The 16,200-nt window shown below is 41.7% G+C and overlaps 1 protein-coding gene across 1 annotated transcript in view; it reads left to right on the top strand.

Moving 5' to 3' along the window:
* Positions 1-15,254, top strand: part of tango6 (transport and golgi organization 6 homolog (Drosophila)) — a 31,321-nt gene extending 16,067 nt beyond the window's left edge. Inside the window, exons 14-18 of the mRNA XM_071919369.2 lie at positions 1,325-1,382; positions 2,181-2,339; positions 6,973-7,124; positions 10,550-10,663; positions 14,199-15,254. Coding sequence (XP_071775470.2) covers positions 1,325-1,382; positions 2,181-2,339; positions 6,973-7,124; positions 10,550-10,663; positions 14,199-14,375 — 660 coding nt within the window. The 3' untranslated portion in view covers positions 14,376-15,254. The remainder of the gene's footprint in view (positions 1-1,324; positions 1,383-2,180; positions 2,340-6,972; positions 7,125-10,549; positions 10,664-14,198) is intronic.
* The last annotated feature ends 946 nt before the right edge of the window (positions 15,255-16,200 follow it).

Genomic DNA, 16,200 nt, shown 5'->3' with positions numbered 1-16,200 from the left:
TTCTTCAATGTTCTGCAGCCTTTAAAAACAAGGTCAAATATACATTTTTATGAAATGGAGACAGTATTTTCAGCTATCATCTTAAATTATGTGTTTCTTTTGATTGATCAATAAATCCAACAGAAATAAACTTTACACATAACTAACTTGTTGCCTAGGAAATAAAATAATAATAAAAAAATACCATAGGAATGTAGCTTTGAAATTGAAAAAATAAAATAGGCCTATTAACATAGGATACAATCATAAATATGGAAATGTGTACAATTTTACAAGTTACAATCTCACTGTTTACAACTACAAAATACATCACAAGTTTGCAAATATGTATTGCACATGCATGTATTTTGCTTTTCCACTTTATCAGATGGAAAATGCATTTGTGCATTTGTTGCTTGTGTTGTGTTTGGCAGTTTTTTATTCCCATGGTATGAGGGTCAAAACAGCATACATGTACTATAGTTCCCCCTCTTTGCCTTAGTGACCTATGAGACAATCTACCAATGTGTTTTGCCTGTGTGTGAATGTGTGTGCATCAAGAAACTGCACACTGCAGGTAGTTTTTCTGTGTCTGTCTCCTGGGACAGTCTGAGCAAAGTAAGATGTTTAATAAATGAGGCGGTTGAACCTCTTCCCTGGGGGGCCGAGGGGACAGTAGCGGTCTGTAGGGACTTGTTAAGGTGGCACGGGCGGGAAGGGATTGCAGCTCATTTACTATTCACTGTAATGAGAAGCCCCCCACTGTGTACCTCAGATAAATCTGGACCCCCAAGTCTCACAACAGGGATCCCCCCCCCACCACCACCACACACTTATTGATTCTTCCCCCTTTTTTGCCCACTCCATGTTTTGGAGTTTATTCCCCCACATCTTACAGCCGCTCTCTACCTTAACTTTAACCCTTTGTCCATATTCTCCCACTTTACATGATCTCACTCCTTCCTTCTCCTCTCTCTCATTGTTTCCCTCCCTTCAACATCCCTCCTTTACCCAATCCCACATTTTATCAATACTCATCCAAGCAACCCCTTGTCCATCCTCTCCCCCCATCTTATTTCATTCTTCCTCTAACCCACCCTCTCCTTTATTTACCCCTCTACATCTACAGTGGCCCCTTATAGTACCAGAGGGTAGTGTTTGGATTATTCCCTTTGATATTTGGTCTTATTGTGCTTTTGATGTATTCAGTGCCATGCCAGATTATTGATCTGGAGACACACACTGGTGCTGCGTTTGATGTTTTTCATACAGTAGTGACAGTGTATTCCCAGTAAGGTAAAACAGTGTGTGTCATGATTAATCCATGCCGGTTTGTCTCCTCCAGCTCTTCTTAGAAAACCTGGAGCACGACGACTCGTTCGTCTACCTGTCCGCCATTCAAGGTAATGTGATGTAATGTAATGGGGCAACTTGGGCAAATGTTTTCACATCGCATTTTTTCACATCAACTCACATTAAGTTATTTTCAAATAATGCAGCAAAACATATTCACATAAATTTAATGACCGTTCCACAGAAATGCTCTATTTTTAAGTAATCAGCTGGGAATTTTAATGGATTTCCTTAGTTGAAACTGGGATTAGACTGATATATGGGGCTGATATTGGCCTTTATTAAAAATCAGATATCAGCCAGTCAGTGTGATCCATCTCTGATATGATGGATATGATGCAGTTTGTTTGATTACATATTTATTGTAGAATTGATCAATACTACACTGGTTGTCTATGGGAAGCTCTTGACCTGAACTGATTCTGAATCAATTCTAATGTGACATTGCAATCCAACTCTATACCACTGTGCAGAATATGTTATTGTTATTATTATTAGTAGTAGTAGTAATAGTAGTGTTATCATTATCCTGGTAGTAATATTATCCTGGGTTTCAATAGTGACTTTAGTGTCCCATCGTCTAAATGCTGTTTCAGAAGCTTTTCCACCCTGCCATAAAAAAATTGTGGGGTAAACACTGAATACTTTTGAATGCAAACGGTCCAATTTAACAATATTGAATATCGGCATAAAATGTTGGCTACCAGCAGCTTCAGTCCAAAAATATCAATCAGAATCAGCATTAGACTCCAGAAACACATATCAGTGGGATCCTAGTTGAAACACAAGTGACGAGTAATTATCTTTAACTGTTGAAGGCAGAGGGAGTAATTGTATCATGTCTGTAGGCCTGGCTGTATTGGCTGACTCCTACCCTGAGAGGATCCTGCAAAGACTCCTGGGAGACTTCCAGCACGGCCCCTCCCTCCCCACCTCCGACAAGGAGCGCTCGTTGGAAACCCGCCTCAAAGTAGGAGAGGTCCTGATGAGGGCGAGCAGGGCTATGGGTGAGCAAGATCTGATGTGTGTCCATATTCATGCTTGTATTACTTCACTAGTGACAATATTCACTTGACTTGGCATTGCCCATAGTGATGAGAACATCGACACCAAAATCATCCGTGTGTCCCTGGTAGATCATTGGTGTGGTGTTCCATGCTAACACTTTAGCATCCACTATGTTGAGTGATAGCAGGCTCCATGCTAACACTTTAACATACACTATGTTGAGTGATAGTAGGCTCCATGCTAACACTTAACATACACTATGTTGAGTGATAGTAGGCTCCATGCTAACACTTTAACATACACTATGTTGAGAGTAGGCTCCATGCTAACACTTAACATACACTATGTTGAGTGATAGTAGGCTCCATGCTAACACTTTCACATACACTATGTTGAGTGATAGCAGGCTCCATGCTAACACTTTAACATACACTATGTTGAGAGTAGGCTCCATGCTAACACTTAACATACACTATGTTGAGTGATAGTAGGCTCCATGCTAACACTTTCACATACACTATGTTGAGTGATAGCAGGCTCCATGCTAACACTTTAACATACACTATGTTGAGTGATAGCAGGCTCCATGCTAACACTTTAACATACACTATGTTGAGTGATAGCAGGCTCCATGCTAACACTTTAACATACACTATGTTGAGTGATAGTAGGCTCCATGCTAACACTTTAACATACACTATGTTGAGTGATAGCAGGCTCCATGCTAACACTTTAACATACACTATATTGAGTGATAGTAGGCTCCATGCTAACACTTAACATACACTATGTTGAGTGATAGTAGGCTCCATGCTAACACTTTAACACTATGCTGAGTGATAGTAGGCTTCATGCTAACACTTTAACACTATGTTGAGTAATAGCAGGCTTCATGCTAACACTTTAGCATACACTATGTTGAGTGATAGTAGGCTCCATGCTAACACTTTAACACTATGTTGAGTGATAGTAGGCTTCATGCTAACACTTTAGCATACACTATGTTGAGTGATAACAGGCTCCATGCTAACACTTTAGCATCCACTATGTTGAGTGATAGCAGGCTCCACGCTAACACTTTAGCATACGCTATGTTCAATGAATATATCTCAACATAGTGTAGCTAAAGTGTTAGCATGGAGCACCGGACCCTATGATCTACCAGGGACACTTGGATGATTTGGGTGTCTATGTTCTCATTAAGCAACAAGAAACTAAAATATCAGCATCAATATAATCATCACCATCACCACTGCCACCATCATCATCATATTATGACCATCTCTATCGTTGAGTCCTAGTAGGTCCATGATAACTGCTAAGTGTGTGGACAGCAGGGTGGTCTAGTTATTAGAGAGACTGTCCTTCAACTGGATGACCAGGGTTCACACCCCCATTTTGGCAAGCATCGGCAAGAGAAGAGAGAATAAAAAGCGAGTAAAAGTGTGTCCTCAGCTCGCTACAATGACGCAGTCAACAAGAACATGACAGTTTAAAGAGCGGACTTTGTATGAATGGCCTGTTTTGTCAGCGGCACATAATGCAGGAGTGATAATATATGTCTGCTCATGTATGTGCTCATTATATCGTGTTTACATGCGTGTTTTGTCTGCGATACTTAGCTGTGCATCGGCAGCCATCGGCATGTAACGGCCGCACCACAAAAGCCATAGAGCGCGCTTGTTTTCCACCCAGCTCTCTGTCTAGAAGGGACTTTGTGTGTCAAAACCTTTCCCTGATAGAAGTCCCTGTTTTGGTTTTTCCCCCCCGGCTCCGCGTCTGTCTGCCAGATCGCCATCGTACCACTTCCCCGGGACAATCGAGGGGTTTATATCCTCGCTGGGAGATTGGATAGACCCTCGGCTAGCCGCGCAGCCAGCCAGAGAGGCTCTGTGTTTGTCTTCGCCCCCCAAGTGGCCAAGTTCGCCCTTTTGCCAGGCTGTCATTTGTAAATAAGAGGGTTTTCTTAATTGACTCGCCTAGTTGAGTAAATGTTGAATAAACTAAAGTTTGGCGCAGCGCAGCTCTGGTTTGCTGGCTGTTTCCACTTGCAGCGAGGCACAGAAACCTATGGCTGCTATCACAGTGTGCAAGGACAGGCAGCAAATCCACAAAAAGGGAAAGACACAACACACCCATATGTTCCCCAAGGCATTCTATTTACATATAGCTGTGGAATATATAGGCTAAATAAAATTCAGCAAATTTGGGAACATCAGTCTGTTTTTAGGATGTACAGTGTTGCATATCTCTCTTTCTACGTGCGCAGGTGTGTGTGTGTGTATGTGTGTGTGTGCGTGCATATGCATGTAGAGGTGAGGCAGAATATTCCTGCTGACTCATACACACTCACTTAGGCACAGCAATTTTCTCTTTGATTAAATCTATTAGAGCCGTGACGGTCTATTGAGGAGCTGAAGGGAGAACAGCTGAACTGGTGTGTGTGTGTGTGTCTGGCTCTGTGTGTGTAGTGGTTTGTTGTGGGTTTGAATCTCCGATTCTGAGAGAGCGCTTGGCACTCTGAAAGGTTAATCTAGGACAAGCTAAATAGGTCTGAGTGTCGTGTGTGTGTATGTGTTTGTTTCTGGATCAGGCCAACATAACCAGCTGTAGGGACCTACACACACACACACACAGACACGGGTCGAACAGGTCTTACTACTACTAGCCAGTCAGCTGGCTCTCTTCTCTCCATGGATGCTGTTGGCTCTGCTCCCCTGCTGCTTGGCTGGGGCAGCTGTAGTCAGCAGTGAGCTCTGTTATCCTTTGTGTGTCTGCCTATGTCTCTCTCTCTCTCACTCTCACAGTGTCACCAATGAACACAGCAATTTAAACGGACTACGACTACAGTATAAACCTCGATTTGGTCCCCACTCCACCTCGTACTAACACTTGTCTCATATCCAGATTGTGTCTTAGCTGGATTACATCTATATCTGACATTAAGCTGCGTCTCCAGCATCCACACTGAAATCGGACTTCTCTTTCCCTCACCAAAATGCAGATTGCAGCACACCACACTGTAAACACCTCATCTCTCTTGTTTTCCAACTATGAGTATCCTAACAATCCATTTTTGAAAAGTATGTTACTATCTGAGCTGCCTGCCGCTTGATTGAGTTACATTTGTTTCCTTGTTGGATCCGCAAATTATGGTTTAGGGCTGCAGCTAACGATTATTTTCATTATGAATTAATCTAGCGATTATTTTTTTGATTAATCAATGAATCATTTAGTCTATAAAATGTGAAAGATTATGACAAATGCCCATCAAAAGTTACCAGAGCCAAAAGTGATGCCTTAAAATTGCTTACTTAGTATGACCAGCAGCCAAAGAAACACCAAAGTATTCATTTTATAATGATATGAAACAGAGAAAGGCAACAAATCTTAGCATTTGTGAAGCTGTAACCAGCAAATGTTTGGTATTTTTGCTTGATAAATGACTCTAACGATTCATCGATTATCAAAATTATAAGCAAATAATTTTCTGACGATTGGCTAATCGATCAATCGACTAATCGTTTGAGCACTACTAAGGTTTATTTCCGTTTACGTTGTTTCTATATGTGTGTTGCATTACCTTGAGTGCTGCTATGGGTTACCGGATCTTCAGTGTGTCTTGGTGCATTTACACTTGAATTTGATGCATTTAATGCCATCTTATTACAATCTGATCACTCAGGACACATATTAATGCCAGGTAGAAAGGGGGATCTTTCAGTCATAGTTGTAGGAACAGTTGAGGAGGATATATTGGCTGGCTTGGTAACTCCATCTGGCTCAGCATTGAGTTTCAAATCAGAGAAGTGCTCAGCTGAACGCTTCAGCAGGCAGGTCAGACTCTGCTGAGCATCACCTGGGAAAGATACCTCAGTCCCTGCTCTGACTTCCAAATCACAGCCACAACAACAAAACTCCTCTATAGCTGTACATTATCAAAATTCATCATGGTGTGGTAAAAAAAACCCATTTTCTACAGATTATGTCTGTCTGATTGAGTAGTATCTAATTGATGGAAGGAGGTTAAAGCTGTATTATTGTGAAAATCTAACTTTAAGTATAAAGCTTCAAATCTTAACTGCAATTTTTACACTCCCATAATCCTCTTCTCATATGCAAATGATTTAAATTACGTCATACGATGGGAGAACAAGCTTCTGGGTTCTTCACCTACATACTGTACATACAGTGATGTATAGTGATATATATCTCTAAATCTTATTAGGATAGTAAGACAACACATACTTTGGATTTTATAATAAATAGCTGTTTGAGAAGGGATTCTCTATATGTGTGTAATATGCTATAAGCTATGTTTTCTTACGTTATTGTATGCTCCATAGAAGAAATGAAAGCAGCTGACCAACTCAGCAGCCAGAGAGCTGAGATCACATTCAAACAAACAGATAAATAAGTAGGTCTATATCTCATCGCCATGGAACTGGACCGCATCTGTACTTATTGGAAAACTGCCATACTAGTCACTGAACGGTGTTCATTATCACCGTGCCAGCAGCAACCGTAGATGATTTACAACCTTGGTAATTACGTGTGAACCAGAGCACCGAAACTGACTGTCCTGTCTCCCTCCTCCTCCTCCTCCTCCTCCTCCTCCTCCTCCTCCTCCAGGGGAGCTGGCGCCCCACCTCGGTCGTCCGCTGGTGGGGGTTTTCCTGCGGGGAACCAGGGACTCAGACCAGACCGTCCGGGCCAGCAGCCTGTCCAACCTGGGGGAGCTCTGCCGGAGACTGGACTACGCCCTGGGACCGCTGGCTCAGGAGGTGAGGGGGTGGGGGGGTGGAGGGGTGTACAGCACAGTGGGCTGTCTGTATGGAAGATAAGATGAAACTTTAATGATCAGTGTGGGGAAATTGGGTTGTTGCAGCAGCAAATAGAAATAGGATACAGCAAAGGAAAATAGAATATAAACAAGAATAAAGTAAATGGGTGGTATTAAACTATATTGCAACCAGTGATGTTGTGGTAAATAAAAAGGAGTCAGCGATCATCATTAGGCAACAACCACCAATATAAACAAAACTCAATAATATTTTTACAAAATCATTAATTCATACTTTTTTCCCCATTTAAAATACCCTTACATCAGTTTGATACTACTTGCTACAATATGTGTTATGAATTTAGGTCATGAAGATTTATGTCAGGCTACAAATGTGGGTAAATTCAGTTTAGGTGGGTTTGCCCTCCGCTGCAACACAAGAATGTATTAATGAAAATATATATGTATTACAGTATGTATGCAGTGGGTGCAACTGAGACAAAGAAAAAATGTGTATGATATGAAAAACAGGTACAATAAGAAAATCTGCAAAAAATATGGAATAAATGCAGTATGAAAATAAGTAAAATTAGCAGAATATCAGCTTTCCGACCAAAGTGAATTCATCACTTTACTTGGCAACTCTGCTATATTTTCAGCATTTCCCAGGGACCAAATGTATAAATAGTTGGTTTTGATAGGTTAGAAAGGATGGAAAGGCCTGAGGCGTCAGTCAGTCAAGCCACTTTATTTTATTGTCTGTCTCTAAATCAGTCAGTAAAAAGCAATAATCTCACTTTACTTGATTCTTCACTCACTCTCTCTCTCTCTCCCTTAATCATCCTGTCATTAGTTAGTGCTTTAAATACTAGCTGTCCTATGGAGACTCCAACCCGGCTCCAGATGTTGGGCCATTCTAGGTGTGTGTGTGAGTGCGTCTAGACATTTGGCCAGAGGATGATGACCCGGTCAAGTTGGGGTCATTCTGAGGTCAACGGTCAGGGAGGAGCAGGTGTGATGCAGGTTAAAGGTCAGAGGTCAGGAGGTTGGGCCAAAGAGACTTCAGCTTCAACAGGAGGGTCGAGTTACATGCACTTCCATTATATATTTTTTATTTTATTGTAATTTTTCTGCTATATCCTGTTTTCTTTGCCGTTACAATGACCCAGTTTCCCCACAGGGATCACTGAAATTTTGTCTAATGCAATGTAATCTAATCTAATATAATCTAATCTAATTCTCTGTTTGAGTGGAAAAGCACAAGTCATACAGTCTTTGGTCGACTTTTTTTGTGTGTTCAGAAATTTCAGCCAAGTCTCCAAAAGAGGCTTGACCTTATATGTATGTGTGTGTGTGTGTGTGTGTGTGTGTGTGGGGGCTGCACATGCATAAATACATGTCCACTCACCTTGATCAGGGTCTGAGTTGACAGAACCTCCACCCACATGTGAGTGAGTGAGTGCGTTTGTGTGTGTGTGTGTGTGTGTGTGTGTGTGTGTGTGTGTGTGTGTGTGTGTGTGTGTGTGTGTGTGTGTGTATACTTGTATATGTGTGAGAGAACAGAGACCTTCATGCTGCTGCAGTGGTCAGAGGCTTAAATAAAGATGCTGTGATGTGTGAGTGTGTGTGTGTTGGTGTTCGCTGTAGCCTGCTGTCATGAATAAGCAGCACTGTCAGCCTGAGGAACAGGGATGCTTATTCATGAACCTGCCCACTTTAACTTTTTCACCCTGACCGTGTGTGTGTGTGTGTGTGTGTGTGTGTGTGTGTTTGAGAAGAGAGAGAGAGGGAAGGAGGGAGCGTGTTGGTTTAGATGTCTGACCAATACGTCAATCGATCCAATTTAGTACTAGTCCTGACCTCAGCCTTTTAGCACTGTAGCTCACTGAGTGTGTTTTTTTATTTTTCTCCCCTAGCATGTGTGTGTGTGTATCCACAGCTCACAGAATGTGCTGCTTTTTACTGTCAGATTGATTAAGACTAACCACACATCACAGAACCATGTTAGCTAACTATTAGCTAACTGTATTTTAGCTTCTCTACACTGGTTGCTCGTCAGTTTTATAATTGAGTTGATTTGGACCAGCATATAACTCAAGTTTAGTGCTTTTATCTGCTGTAAATTATTCTGGCATAAATTATTCCAACTTTCACGTCTCCAGCTTCAAAAGGTATAAAAAACTGGTATAAACAGACAAAATCACATTGCTCTCTTCATTGTTTACCTGTTCGTTTTACAATTGATTTTGAGATTTTATTTTTATCATCATTTTATTGATCACAGGTCTGAACCCAGGCAACATCACAGACCTTTTATGCGGCAGGCCGGTAACACGTCATCAAAAGAAGCCCCTCATTTCCATGCCTCCTTTTTGGGGAAAGCAAACAAATTTCCTTATACTGCGTAGGAGCTAAATCGCTAAGACTGTAGCCTGTCTAGCCACAAATTACCAGCTTTTTTGCATAAACACACTGGAGAAGAATTTGTGAGATTCCAGAGATCGGTAATTTGTCGATACGATATGGAGCCACCTGAAGAGAGTTTTGTCAGTTATACTGTGGGTGAAGTTGTGTGGCGTGTCACTGGATTAATTAAAGTTTCATAATATATTGATTTGTTTGGTATGTGCCGATGACATATCTGTGTAAAAAGGCCTTAAAGGATAAGGCCGGTGTTTTTTAATGCATTGCTTATCATCAACAAATCCTATGAAAATAACAAAATCAACAATGCGTTTGCTCTACTCCCGTTACTTTCTGCCTTCCCACGTACCGTTTTTAGCCGTCAACCTGGAAGTCATTGGCTCCAATTGTAAGCTAAAAACCTGTAAATACAGCTCACAAAGACATAGTTTCAATTTTAAAAATCGCTAACTGTTACCACGAAAAGTCAGGCTGTTGTAGTTATTACCAAATCAAATTCAAATAGGAACAAATTCTTCATTACGCCGGGGACTATTTTCGGTGCTACGGAACTACTTTCCTGAGATCGCAAACGTGTTTACAGCCGGTTTATTAAGTTGTTTGAGGAAAAAGTCGGCCGGCCCGGTGCATCATGATGATGAAATATGTTGCCCAGAGCAACGGCATGGCTCTTTGACGTGTTTTTAATTGTTTTTTTAATACAATGGAGTGCTATGGCTGCTGGGACATGGCTTCATTGGGCACCGGCTACATGGACGAGACTTGTTGGCAAAACCAAATCATTGCTGATTTTGTTATTTTCATAGGATTTGTTGACGGTAAGAAATGCATTAAAAAACACCAGCCTTATCCTTTAATGCCGTCCGTTAACATGTAGTCCCTGCAAGCTTTACCTGCATCTGAACTATTCATTGCCTTTTACATGTTTTTAAAACGGTAGATATAATTTGTTTGTGTGTGTGTGTGTGTGTGTGTGTGTGTGTGTGTGTGTGTGTTCTGCAGCTGAGCTCCTGTCTGACTGCGCTGATAAAGACAGAGAGGGAGGTCGAGGTGAGGAGGGCCGCCGTCCACGTTATTGCCCTGCTGCTTCGAGGCCTCAGCGACAAAGCCACCCAGGTATACACACACACACACACACACACACACACACACACACACACACACACACACACACACACACACACACACACACACACACACACTCTCTCTCTCTCTAGTTTGCATAAACACCCACATTTCCACAACTGGACACACACATACACGGTACAAACAAGTTACCATGTACTGAGTGCGCTGATAAAGACTATATGCCCTGAACTTCAACTTTGGGGCAAGAATGAGCGGGGCAGTAGTTTTCCCTTTGACCTTCAGGTAAATATGGGTCAGTGGGGCTTCAGTAACACTGAATGATTCACTTCCTCAGTATTCTCAAGCTGTTTGTCCTCCCTGCCAGCTTAACAAAGCACCGACCTATACCCCCATCCAACAATGCAGTTAAATAACTGGCCATGGCAGTCAGTGTTTCTGAACGATTCACAGCTGGTAATTTTCCACCAGGAGAGGGAGAGTTAACCAATGCTTTCAAATCCTTTCAAAGCCTCTTTGAAAGAAAGCAGATAACTGTATGCTGAAAGTGAATATTCAAGGATCAAGATTGGAGAGGACATTCATTTCCAAAGCTGCAGAGAGAGACAGATTTGTTGTCAAATGACATTAGCCGGGTTAATTATGATGTGTCGGATTAGAGAAGCTGAATGGAAGCAGCACATTTTGATACAGTTCTCCTCGATATCACAAAAAAGTTTCAACACTCGATTAAGAAGGAAATGTTTTTGTTGATAAAGAAATGATGGGATAAATAGAAATGGAAATAGTTGTTAAATAAAGTATAGCGACAATAATGTGTCACAACCTCCCAGAAATGTTAAATGTTTTGTTGTTACCATGTATAAGTCTCCATCGTGGTTGTATGGCCATTAGTTAGTGATTATTGTATTTTGCAAGTGCATTTATTTGTTTTCGTTTTTGAACAGAGTAAAATATGGCCAACATTAGCTGACACTAAAGAACAACAACTTCAGTTTTCTCACAGATATGTTTTTTGGTATCCAAGAAGCCTGTTTATTCGTTTCACCCCAGCTGATGGAAATACACCTAATTTGCATTTTTTGCGACATTTGAAAAGGTTGCTTAAAATTTGCTTGAGAGTTGAAAACATATGAAAACAGCATCAACTGTGCACTTCAGTCAGGAAAAAAAGACTCATTGGTTTTAAGATCAGCGCATATGTGTGGATGCGTGTTGGTAAGTTGGTACTTGTGTGTGTTCACTGCCATTGTATCAACAAGGTTGCAAGGCCAAAAGTTCAGAGGGACCCTATGTAACCATGGTTTAAGAATGTCTACACTGTCAGAGACTGAAAACGCAGTCAAATACAAGTTAGAAGAACTCACTCTTAACATTGGGGAATGGCCCAGGACTCCATATTGTCCTTTTCCCCTCTTTTCTCAGGCTGAAAGTATGTTGAAAAGTTTGGCGTTGGGTCTGTTTTGGAGGGCGAGAGGCTGTTGTTACAGACCCTGACAGGTCCTGTAATCTAGTCACAGTTTCCCTGTGGTCAGCACCATGATAATAGACTAAATGGCAGCTTCTCACCGAGGGCAGGAAGGAGACTCACACAGAACACCCTGTTTAAGAGAATAAAACCCAATTCTCTCTCTCACTGTGTCACATGCCTCATTTTGACAGCTATGTTTGCAATAGTCCTTGCTTATTGGTGACGTCTGGGCTCAAGTGTTGTTCTTAGATAGTCCTCCACAGTTCCTTGGCCAGCATGCATATGTTCGGGATCACTGACTGGATCTCGTTCGCCATCTTACTGTTGATGATGTGGTCAGTGGGTAGAGCATGGGGCCAACGCTGCCAGGGTGAGCGGTGTGTTTCCCATGCTGTGAATATATGCACTCATGGCACTGCAAGGCGCTTTGGATAAAAGTGTCCACCAAATGCCATATGGATGGCAGAGTGTAATGATGATGCACTTTATTTATGAAGCACTGTTCGAAAAAGTTTAAGTACCGCTTTAAGAACGGTAATTAAGATAAAATGTGTGGATGAGTGAAGGGAAAAAAGAACATAAAAGCAATATACAAATTGCTGTTAACATGTGAAAACCTTGTAAGTACAAGCAGTTATCTTGGCCTTTATTATGATTTGAAAGCCAATACACACCTAGAAGGAAAACTCTGAGTATGGGAGACTTGTTCCCATAACGAAGGCTAAGTATACTGTATATTTAAGATTTTGTTGTGAACAGCAGTAAGGTACCTACTTCACTACCTTTATATTGATGTTTTTTAAAAACAGTGTGCAAGGCCGGAATCAAAACCTATACTTGGATGAGCCAAATCAAATTGAATCAATCAGAGCGTAGCTCACTTACTTACCATAGCTTGTCACTTCTCATTAACGCATAAAATGTAAAATCTTTCTTGAACTAGCTATAGGTTGAATCACTATTGTGCTATATCAATGGCAATAGCAGGTAGCAAAATGGACAATTATTTGTGTGAAAATGTCACAGATTATTCCTCTAAACTGTTCATCCTAGAACAAAACTGAATGAATGTAGTCTCTCATCCTTGCACCCATCTGATTAAGACATGTTAGTACTCTTTATGTTGGAACCTAACTGAAACATTGAAAAAAGCAAATGAAAATCAAACAAACTTTGTTTCTGTGGTGGCCCAACAGAAACAAACCTGCAGATTCTGTTGGGTACTAGCTCATGGTTAAAGTGCGACGTGGCTCTTCGGCTGCTCTGCCACGACTCGGCTGTCCAGCAGCTGGTCCCCGGCCAGGTCCTGTCATTAGGCGAACAGCTGGAGCAGGGCAGCGCCACACCAGCTGTACATGGCTAATGATACACATGACATGAGAACTGACAAGCTGGGGAGACCCTAGCAGACCAGACCAAACCAGGTTTGGCCAAAGTGGAGTAGAGCAGGCCAGGGTTGGAGGCGTTTAGGACTATCAGATCAGGGTTGAAGCAGGAACTGGGGTATCCGTGGGTACTTAGGGTTAGGTAGGGTCTAATTTTTTCTCCATGCAATGACAGGTTTCTTTGCATTGCATTTCCACTCTTAATATAGATTAATACAGAACAGATTAGTAGTACATTATGTATCGTATCTTCTTTACTAAACATAGTCAGACCTTTTTCTTATACTGCACATTTATAGTTTCTCAACTTTAATTAGCTGTGTCCGATCAGAAATAGGCTGGTTTTGCTAGCTTTGTTCCTTATTTCGTTTTTTTTACATTGGTCTTAAATTCTTGAAACGGTGTTAAAAAGTCTTAAATTTGGCTTTCTGAAACTTGCAGTGTTTGGAGGAAACAGAAACTAGTCATCACAAGGATTCAGGTCTTTTAGACGCACAACTCCCATTTATTTCTGATGGAGGTTTCCAATGTCTTTGCTTTGTCCTATATCCGTGTAATTTAAAGAGTTCTCAGGTGATTAGTTAGAATCATGATGGGGCAGTGGAAGAGCAGTTTTCGACCTCCGTTGCCCCTCCGTTGCCCCACCATTCCATCCCTCTAACCTCTGTCTCCCTCTGTACATCTTTCTTCTTCTCCGTCTCCTGTCCAGGTTCTCGGTGATGTTTTGCTGGACCTGTACCGAGCCCTGAAGTGGGTGGTTCGGTCGGACCGGGACGACGTCGCGGTGCTCCACGCCCAGCTGGCGTTGGAGGAGCTGGACGACGTCATGAGGAGGTTCATCTTCCCAGAGCAGAAGCTGGAGAAGAAGATTGTGGTTCTGCCATAGAGCTCAAACTTTTATTTCCACTGGATTTTCATAGTCCCTGCAGTCAGCATGTGTTTAGACGTGTGGGTGGGGACACTTATTGGAATTAGGACTCTATTTTTATACGCTCTGCTTATAGAGAATGTCAGTTCTGCCTCTGCGCGATATGGATTTTACCCTGAGGAGCCTTCAGCAATCTGGGACAATGGGTTAGAAACTACAGAACAATAGAACAATCATATTATATATATATATATACAATAGGAATTATCCTTTAGAAGTGTCCTCAAAAGAATTCTCTTCTTAACCCGGTTGTTCAAGTAACCTGAACCAGAGTATGGCCAATAGCTGGACTACTCCGCACATGTAAACATAGCCAGACGGAGTCCATCAGGGGGTTGAACTGAGTCAAGCTCAAGCGTTATAGAGAGAACTGAGGAGACGCTTCCAGTCACTTGAGGGTAAAACATTCCTTCTTTTGTCCTAAGTCGCCCCTCTCAGCCATTGAGCGATACGTTCACTGCGTATGAGGCATGACCCTCTCCGTCTCTCTCACCCTATGTGAACATAAGCAGGCAAACAGTAAGGGTTTCACCAGTGTTTGCAGTCCATAGATATCTCCCCCCTACACGGAGTCAAGGTATCATTTAGAAACGGAGGGGTCTTTCATCACGATGGCAGATTTAGGCCTTTTTCCGGAGCGCCGTCACCAAACTCTCTGTCTCTTAAATCACACTTATGTTTACACTGGAGGTTATGTTTTTTTTCTCAAATATCTTGCAAGGAGTTTTGTAACGATACCAACAAGCCACGTTTAAGAAATGTCCAAATGTTTGCTGTAGTGTAATGCTTGGCAAAGAGTGTGTATTTCTGTCAGAAGAAAATTAAAGACCGCTACCTTCCCAGGAAATTGGTTGAAATGCTTTTTCTGTTAAAATGGCTAATGGGTGCGAGTCTGTGGATGTGTATCATGGAATGAAGGACTGAATTTAAACGTTTCTCCAATAAGTGGTAACAGTATGTTTTGCTCTTCTGTACTAGACTTATCTGGAGGAATACATCAAGTGATTGCCTGTAGTATATATAAACTGTCTGGTGAAGAACCAAGTCTGTTTTAGAGTTCATTTGACTGCACAATTGCAAGCACATGGGCTGTTTCTTTCAGGCTTATATGGTATTTGTCCAGAGTTTTCAATTGTTCTGGGCTTCATTTTTTGAGAATGAGACACTGTATAATTTCGGACTACAAGATACTATATATGGAAAAACTGATCCAGTGTCTTACCCAAGCATGTTTTGGGTTTGTACTCTTATTTGTTTGGATGTGAGGTAACACTATACCTATAGGGTTTAGAAGATGATCAACTTTAAGGGGATTTTTCAGCATCATCACCACCTTCTACACCACTCCATTTCAGGGTGCCAGAAGCATTTGGCCATATTTGGATTATTCTCAATACAGAAGTCATTTTGTTTCTGTTGAGTGCGGAGCCAAAACATCAAGCACCACCTATGGAGATTACTTTGGATGCAAGGCATAGGTGCACTGTCCTCCTCTGGTGTTTGTAGCAATTATTTTCTATACAGATAGCCAAAAGGGGGAAGTAAACTACTGGCATGTTCGAAGCCCAAGGGATCTACAGGATGAAGTCCCTTGCAATGCATTTCTGGCTTCCAGCAGCTAAACTCTTTACGCTATGAGCCTTGGCCTGCCAGCAGTGTACTCATTATACTCAAGGTCAGAGGCTATTTGTGCCTCCTGGCAAGGGAAAGGACTGTATGAGTATCAGCTGATGAATTATTAGTAAATAGGATATAGAGTTGTCCTCCAAGCCATGCATTTTTC

This window comes from Centroberyx gerrardi, chromosome 4 (genome assembly GCF_048128805.1).
Source record: "Centroberyx gerrardi isolate f3 chromosome 4, fCenGer3.hap1.cur.20231027, whole genome shotgun sequence".
NCBI lineage: Eukaryota > Metazoa > Chordata > Actinopteri > Beryciformes > Berycidae > Centroberyx > Centroberyx gerrardi.
This window is presented reverse-complemented; position numbering and strand designations above follow the sequence as displayed.